Source organism: Ctenopharyngodon idella, chromosome 22 (assembly GCF_019924925.1).
Source record: "Ctenopharyngodon idella isolate HZGC_01 chromosome 22, HZGC01, whole genome shotgun sequence".
NCBI lineage: Eukaryota > Metazoa > Chordata > Actinopteri > Cypriniformes > Xenocyprididae > Ctenopharyngodon > Ctenopharyngodon idella.
This window is the reverse complement of record NC_067241.1, coordinates 26,362,877-26,371,851: the sequence shown is the minus strand read 5'-3', so window position 1 is coordinate 26,371,851 and position 8,975 is coordinate 26,362,877. Positions and strand designations below refer to the sequence as shown.

Below are 8,975 nucleotides of genomic sequence, written 5' to 3'. Positions count from 1 at the left end.
GTTAATTTCACTGTAACTACACGGCTCTGCCTGCGGTGTCGCACTTGGATGCTGTATCAAGATTTAGTGATTAGAATTCATTGAATTCGTTTGGTTCAAAATATTCATTAAGATTCGTTCATTGGCCCCTTCTGCAGAGGTACACCAGTAACTTGTGACAATTTTAGTGTCATATTGTGTTGATATTAACAGTTTATCTGATGTTATGAATAATATTATAGATATTAATAATAATTTAGCAAATGAGACCTTAATTCCTACAAAAACGCTTATGTGACTAAGACTCTGCCTGCAGTGTTGCTCTTGGATGCTACATCAAGATCCAGTGATTCGAATCCTTTCAATTCGTCTGCCTTAAAAGATTCATTCAGATTCCTTCAGTGGCTCTTTCTGTAGAGTTAAAGGTTTAGTTCACTTCAGAATGAAAATTTCATGATAATTTACTCACCCCCATGTCATCCAAGATGTTTATTTCTTTCTTTCTTCAGTCGAAAAGAAATTAAGGTTTTTGAGGAAAACATTCCAGGATTTTTCTCCATATAGCGGACTTCAGTGGGGTTCAACGGGTTGAAGGTCCAAATGTCAGTTTCAGTGCAGCTTCAAAGGGCTCTACACGAAATTATATACTTTTTAACACCAAATGATCGTCTTGCACTGCTCTGTGCCACGCACTGTTGAAAGGTCACGCGTGACGTAGATGGAAGTACCACGGTAGGATGAAAAACTCCATCTAAATTCCTCCTCCAACTTTAAAATCATCCAATATCATTGTTTTACCTTTTTTTTAGTAAAGGCCATTTGACGTAGTCTTTGCACATTCACTTCGTAAACACTTGCTCGGTACTTCCGCCTACATCACGCATGACCTTTCCAACGTGATTACGTCATGTGTGCGGATTGCAAAGCAGTGCAAGATGAGCATTTGTGGTTAAAAAGTATATAAATTTTTATTTTTTTTTTAGAAAAAAATTTCGCTAGATAGGATCCTTATTCCTCGTCTGGGATCGCGTAGAGCGCTTTGAAGCTGCACTGAAACCGCAACCCCGCTGAAGTTCAATAATATTTCTTTTCGACTGAAGAAAGAAAGACATGAACATCTTGGATGACATGGGGGTGAGTAAATTATCAGCAAATTTTCATTCCTTTAAGGCCCTTTCACACCAAGGACGATAATAGGTGCAGGGATGACATATTTTTGTAGGCCAACCTGGAAGTAAACCAGAAGTAAGAGTAAGAGTGGAGAAGAATTATAATTAAATGACTCACAGTTATCATTATAGTTATAGTTTTTAGTGTATTTTTGTGTTATGTGTGAGTCACTTGAATCATTCACTCAACCGATTTGTTAACAAAGAGTCGACCAGAATAGGTCTTATTAAAATTTATTGTGTATTATCAGTCATTTAATTATAATTCTTCTGCATGCTTACCCTTAAATGAGCAAATGTGTAAGTTCATTTAATTTGTTCACGAAGAAGATGTCCAATTTCATTCAACAAGTTTGAGAACAAAATCCAATCCGATGTTGCTTGGGCTCGAAACATTCATTCAGCGAAGGGCTTAAAGTGCATTCATGTCACATTAAAATTACCGTAATTTCAAGATTTCGACTTGTAAAAGGCATTCACGGCCTCGTACAGCTTGTAAGCTGGAAAATTTCTGAAAGCTCCTACTTGTACCACATGACCGCTGTACCCCCTGACCACTGCAGATTCTAGGCGTTGATAGTGGTGCCATAGAAACAAATAATTCCCAGTCCGAGGATGTGAACAGCTCCGAATAGAATGTCACGTGTTCTCACGTCATCTCGATCCTACGGTAATTACGACATGGCGTGAACGCAGCATTATTAATGGCCCTTCACATGAGTCACAATAATCTAATTTTCTCAGTTGGCATGAAATGGAATTTGCGATAGTCTTTTCTTCCTTATCGTGATGTATATCCAAGGGAAAAAGGTTCTCGAACAAGAAAAAAATGTAGGGTGGGATTTTGATTTTGTCCACCAGGAACTGATTTAATCATAGTGGTTTGCTGTGACAGGTTGTCCCGCCCTCGCGAAAGTAAACACGTCATCAGAGAAGAGAAGAGATGTCGCTGCATGAGGAAAGCGAAGTTATTTTGATTAAAGATTACGAGGACACATGCATTAAAATAAAACAATAATAATAAAATAATGATGTGCACGGATAAATCATTTATAATAAACAATGCAGTATTCCAAGATTCATTCCCTTTAAAAACAGCGATTCGAACGAAACACTACTTTAAGGTCTACCGTCTATAAAAAGCCCAAATGAATGAATTCATTTATGAAGCCGCTGTAAAAACGTCATGTGATAGCATCCTGTGATTCAGAACGGATGCTCGCTTGTCAGTGGGTCATTGTGGAGTGGATAAAGGTGGCATCTGCGCGCGCGCGTACACACACAAATACCCCAGCCCTTATGACAGACACACTCGGTCTCCCTCCCTCATGCACACACACACACACACACACACACACACACAGAGAGACACACACACACACAGCCAGCCACTGTAAAGGGTTCTAATTCAGCATGCCTGCTGCTGGATGCTCCTAGACCGAGACACATCCGCCTCACCAGCGGGTTTGACTGCCTCCGAAAGGGATTTCAATATCTTATTCAGAGCTCCTCATGGCTTCATCGGATGGAATAGACAAATGTCTTCTGCACAGAGGCAGATCTCAAAGTGACCCGAACATCCTCAGCGAGTCTGGCATTGATCTCTCGCACAGCGCAGGTAAGATGATGCATTTATTGTCTGGAGATGCCATTAGAATAAGCGCTTTTCATTTCCACGCGCGATGGAGGTGAAAGTGGCTCCATAATCTGCGCTAATAGCCTCCTCTTTCATTTGAATGTTGTGTGCTGCACGATTGAGATCAATCAAATTACGCCGCATTTGATGCTCTGTATCCCGTTGAAATGCATCTGGGTACCATAGTGATATTTCCCTATGGATCTGTGTTATAGTTGCTATAACGAGACGTTGAGAGACAGAAAGAAAAAAACAGCATAGCAGACAGTCTAGAGATTACCAACTGTGGCTTATGCTACAATTCATAATGAGCAGACAAAAAGATTTAGATCCTATTTTTTCATTGAGGGAGGATCCGCGTTGTCTTTTGTCTCGTGCACGTCCTTCCGTGTGCAATCTCTGTGAGCATTTAATACAGGTTTGCTATTAAAGACCTGATGAAATGAGATGCATTTTTGCTGCTTTGGCAACATTGGCTGGTGTGTCTGATACCTTCGTTCCGCACTGAGACTGCGCATTCACTGCTCCTGCCTATTCAACAGAGCAGGTCAATGGAGTCTCCAGAAGAAACTGATGTAGTCCCAGGCGTGGTGTTTCTTGATGCTGTACAAAAGTCTCTTTTTTTTTTTGATGGTGTACAAAAATCTCATAGAGTCTGTCATTTGGAGTATTTGGTGTGGTCTGAAATAGCTTGTGTGTATTCACTGTCATCATAGAATGGGTGAATCTCATCAAACCTGTCAAGAATGTATGGGTCATATTACACCCCAAATTCAGAGGAAAGAAATACAAGACTGTACTATAATAAGAAACTAGAAATAGAAGCTAAGTAAAATTAAGCCTAAGTTTTTGTGCATTGTGACATTATTTTCATGACAGTTAACCACAATTCTCATTACTGGTGTACAAAATAATATTATAGGATTTAAATATTTATTCATGCATCAGTAAGCAGTAATTGTTGTTGTTTTACTTGAATTTTGCTGAATATTTAATATATTTATCTGTGTAGCAGGGGCGTTTCTTGGATTTTAGTATTGCAGGGCTCAGCAGCCCCCAATGGGGTATGATTAAAAATATTTAATATATTGTTTGTATATTAGGGTAGCCAGGAACAAAACATACAGTAGGTTCTACACTAGTCAACCCCTGCTTTTATTTCAAATCATTTTAACTAACCAATTGTCTATATGTTTAATCTGACCTATATTAAAGGGATAGTTCACCCAAAAATGAAAATTACCCCATAATTTACTCACCCTCAAGCCATCCTAGATGTATATGACTATCTTCTTTCAGATGAACACAATTGGAGATATATTTAAAAATATCCTTGCTCCTCCGAGCTTTATAACGGTTGTGAATGGGGGGCTGCGTTTTGAAGCCAAAAATAATGCATCCATCCATAAAAAAAGTAATCCATATGACTCCAGAGGGTTAATAAAGGGCTTCTGTAGTGAAGCAATGTGTTTTTGTAAGAAAAATATCCATATTTAAAACTTTATAAATTCAAATAACTAGCTTCCAGTGGACAACCGTACCAGAAATGTGGGCTTCAAAACGTGGCACCCCCATTCACAACCATTATAAACCTTGGAGGACTAAGGATATTTTAAATTTATCTCCGATTGTGTTCATCTGAAAGAAGATAGTCATATACACCTAGGATGACTTGAGGGTGAGTAAATCATGGGATAATTTTTATTTTTGGGTGAACTATCCCTTTAAACCATTCATTTTTTGTTTTCTATTAAATAAATAATAATAACAGCACATGAATCTATCAGATTGCCACTTCTATAATTCAAAGTGACATCAAAAACAACAAATCCCTCTGAGGGCACATTTACACAACAACGATGTACTAAAATCGAAAACGTTTTTCCTTTGCGTTTTTCGTGCACAGACGACAACATTGTGAAAACGATCCCCATTCACATGGATCCGTGAAAACATTTAAAAACGCTGTATTCTGCTGCCAGGCCACTAGTTGGCGATGTCACTTTGTAAAGAAACACTACGTGCCTACAGATGTGCCTAATACGCATGCACATGACGTCACCGTTTTCACAAATTCCTGTTTTTGTAGTTTACACGGAGACGATAACGTATCATTTTCAAAAACGTGCACTCTGAAACCTTTTTCAAAAGTGTGCATTTTCAGGCCCCCAAAACTCAGTTGTTGTGTAAATGAATGGCCAAAACGCATACGTATTCTGTTTTTAGTTGAAAACGGTGTAATGTAAATGACCCCTAAGGCTAATTAATTGTGTCACATTCAGCTGCTGGGTCATTATTTAGTAGAATGAAATAACTGCATGATGTTTCTCCGTTTCTGTCATTCACTCTGATAAGCAGTTTAAATGAATGCATTGACTGAGTGCTGTCTTACGGAGCCCCGCACATGACATGCAGGAAAAAAATAGTAGGCTAATTCGTGCGCATGATTTACTATTTTGTTCCCTCGATTTACTAAAACGTGCGCACGATTTGCTATTTCGTTCCCTCAATTTCCCTCAAATCTAGTAAATCAAGGGAACGAATTCGTAAATTATGCGCACGATTTAATTTTTTTTTCTTGCATGTCATGTGCAGGGCTCCGTACTGTCTAGCACTACAGTGTAAAGAATAATTTCCATGATTTGTTATCATGTTGTTCAGATAACATAATATTTTGAGTTTCTGTTGAATAAACTAATCTCTTTCTGTGTATTAAAGGTAGGGTAAGCAATTTCGGAGAGGCTAGCAATACCAAGCTAGCTTTGAAAGCATAAGAACCCACCCTTCCTTCAGAGCTCTTTCCAAAGCCACACCTTCTCCAAAACACATGAATGAGGACAGCATTTTCTCATCGTTTTTTTGAGGAGACACTACCTCCCTTGCCTCCTCAGAGGAAAAGCTCCTGATACATACATACTGTAATGCAGGGGTGCACAATCCTGTTTCTGGAGATCTACCTTCCTGCAAAGTTCAGCTCCAACCCTGATCCAACACACCTGAACCTGCTAATTAAGATCTGCAGGAGCACTTGATAATTACAGACAGGTGTGTTGGATCAGGGTTGGATCTGAACTCTGCAGGTAGGTAGATCTCCTGGAACAGGATTGTGCACCCCTGCATTACAGTATGTATATATCAGGGGCGTTTCCTCTGAGGAGGCAAGGGGGGTAGTGTCTCCTCAAAAAAACTGGATGAGAAAATAATCAATATTACAAAAATAAAACAATGCAAATGTTACAAAATGTGACATTAAAAAGTGTAAAAGTCACTCGTTTTTATGAAGTAACGCTGTTCAACAGCGACTCCCGCAAGTGAAGTTACAGTGGGTACACTGGGTTTAGTGGGGGGTAATTGAGAATGAACGAATGGGGGAAAGTCACGAGAGAAGAGGCAATGCCTCCATCGCGCAATGATTGAATATGATCGGTTATGATTGGATATGATTGGTTCGTGCGTTAAATATTTATTTGTAATGTAAAAATGAATGTTAATAGAACATTACATAGTAAGTGTAATAATACAAAATAAAATTGCATTTGGTCTCTCTTTTGTATATAATGTTTATTTAACCAGGAAAATTAAGTGTAACAGGGACATTAATTTACATTTTATATATATATATATTAGGGCTGTCAATACATTAAATTATACTTTGCCTCCTCATTACACCACAGTGTATGTATGTGTGTGTGTGTGTGTGTGTGTGTGTATATATATATATATATATATATATATATATATATATATATAAATTTGAGACATTCATGATCCCCAGTGTCCTTGTGGACTGGAAATAATGCACAGTGGCCAAGCAATCCTGTTCTGTCTTGGGAAAGATGAAGAGAAAAGAGCAGTTGATCTTTTCAATCTGAACTTAAAATCAATTGTGATGAAGACAACTTCTTTGAATCCCCCACAGTGTCACTTTTAGGTTTATTGGTTTGTTCTGTAGGGACCACTGTTTCATCATGGCTGTGCTACCAATCAATGAGACCAAGAGTCAAGTTAACCTTACTCTTTTTAGTGATGGAAAAAAAAATCAGATGTAACTTGACATACGCTGGTACTTCCATTCTGCTAGCGTGGGAGCAGTACATTTTTACAAGAGATTGTTCACTGTTGAGTGCAGGTATTTTTAGGCCTTTAAATACAGAGGAGATGCATTTCTAGATTAATATTGGTCAGATGCTCAGCAGTTATATAGAAAAAGGGCTGCTTTGAGTGTCGCTTTAATGATTATCTTAAAAATAATGCATTTAATGAATTACGTTTGCATTAAAATGTCTGTATTACAGGAGCACAGGGAAGACCGATGGAGCTAAGAAAGATATGCCAGCTGTAAGAGAGCGAGATAGAGAGAGGGAGTAATCGAGTGAGTTTGGCATGCTTTACTAGTGCTTTTCTGGTATTCATCGACTAGTTTTGGTGGTTGGTACTGTGGGTGATGCATTATTCTGTTCCTGAGCTCAACATTCATTAATTAAATGTCTGCTGTAATGCACATCATGCCTGGAGAAGACTGCTGCATCACGATTTAACAATGTGGAAGTTCACACCACTCACAGATGCCTGTTAACACTTCGGTTTGTGATGATGCTGTTTTAGCACTTTCCTTCTTAATAAGAATATCTGTCGTTGCATTTTATCATTCCACACTCTTAAAAATAAATGTTCTTTATTGCCATTAATGGTTCCATGAAGAACCTTTAACATCCATGGAACCTTTCCTTTCCACAAAAGGTTATTTATAGTGTAAAAAGGCTCTGTAGATTATTAAAATGTTCTTTTGCACACTAAAAAATGGTTCTTTTTAGAATTGATCACTAGGGGCTTTAGCACCAGAGGAACGTTTTCATAGTTCCTATAGCTAACTATTGGCAGAAGTACCCGCTTTTTGGCCTTGTTCACTCCGCAGGAACTGGGAACCATTTCAGTTCTAGAAACGCCTTTTGGGGGGACTAAAGTAGCTCCTGCTTCAGAGTAGGGTCTAACCCAGCACAATAGGAACTACCAGTGATGAAAGTGTATGTTGATTGGCTGAACGTCTGCTGTACGAAATACCAGAATCCACCATTTTTAGAAAGTCATTTAAACACACAGTTTACATATACAGTGATAGATGTACCAACGCCGAAGTCCAGGCACTACTCAGCCGATCACTGCATCCTCCATCTTACAGTTGTTGAATGTCGCTCTTTAATGACGTTGCTGTTGGCCGGCTTACGTCACTTCAGAGTTCCTACTGGCGATACGAATGCAACCAGGAAAATGGCCCTAGAGGTACATTTAGGCTGTGTCCGAAATCGGTTCCTATACCCTCATTCACTATTGCCTATAGTCCACTAATATAGTTAATTTGAGGGAATGAATGAAAACGAGTGAGTGAATTCGGACACTGAGTGCACCGGAAGAGTTGTCACTTTTGTATAGCTTGTGCTTGCGGTTTAATAATTATTTGAAAACTTAGCAAACTGGCAGCTCCACTAGTAATGAAAAGATTTGCCTTGAGCTCTGTCATGGAAACTAGCAAATGAGCCTTAATTAAATAATTAAATAACCAATTAAAAATGAATGTATACCTGTGATATTACGTTGTTGCCACATTGGACCAGCGGTTTGGAAAATAGATGAATGGATGATTCAGCTGCGGACGCCATCTTCTGGCGAGACCCAGAAATCCATTAGACGCACAATTCTCACAGTGAATTATGGGTATTCTCTAGCCATTGAGTCAAAGCCACTTGAAGGCAATATTAAGACCATGGCTGCATCTTAAATCGGATACTTCCCTACTATATAGTTGTGACAAAATAAGTATGTCCGAATTTACAGTACTCATAAAAGAGTAGGCAAAAAGTACCCGGATAACCTACTACTTCTGGCGTGATTCTGAAGTTTGTATACGATGGACACTTTACTATCCCATGAGGCCACGGGAGAGGATTAGTGAATAAAGCGACTCAACTGATGCTGGTAGGTCACATGATAACATGGCGGATGTAGTACATCCGGATTACATTCATACTACACACATTCATACTATATAGAACATACTTTTTAGTGGTCGTGAAGTAATTACTCAATTCAAAATAAGTACCTACTCAAGAAAGTATGCGATTTTGGACGCAGTCCATCTCTGGTTGAGCGTACATCAGTTGTACACTCATTATTGCGGTGCATTGTGGGATTGA

At 38.8% G+C, this 8,975-nt stretch overlaps 1 protein-coding gene across 3 annotated transcripts in view; it reads left to right on the top strand.

The window, feature by feature from the left end:
* Window positions 1–547: 547 nt before the first annotated feature.
* phactr3a (phosphatase and actin regulator 3a) overlaps window positions 548–8,975 on the top strand; it is a 56,375-nt gene continuing 47,947 nt past the window's right edge. For 2 of the 3 annotated variants that reach the window (XR_007927408.1, XM_051879433.1), the window contains exon 1: window positions 548–2,766. Coding sequence is in view for 1 of the 3 variants with exons in the window: in XM_051879433.1 (XP_051735393.1) it covers window positions 2,661–2,766 (106 nt within the window). In the remaining 2 variants the exon portion in view is untranslated. Of the gene's footprint in view, window positions 2,767–7,079; window positions 7,157–8,975 lie in introns of all 3 variants that reach the window. The other variant, XM_051879435.1, reaches the window with a different exon arrangement.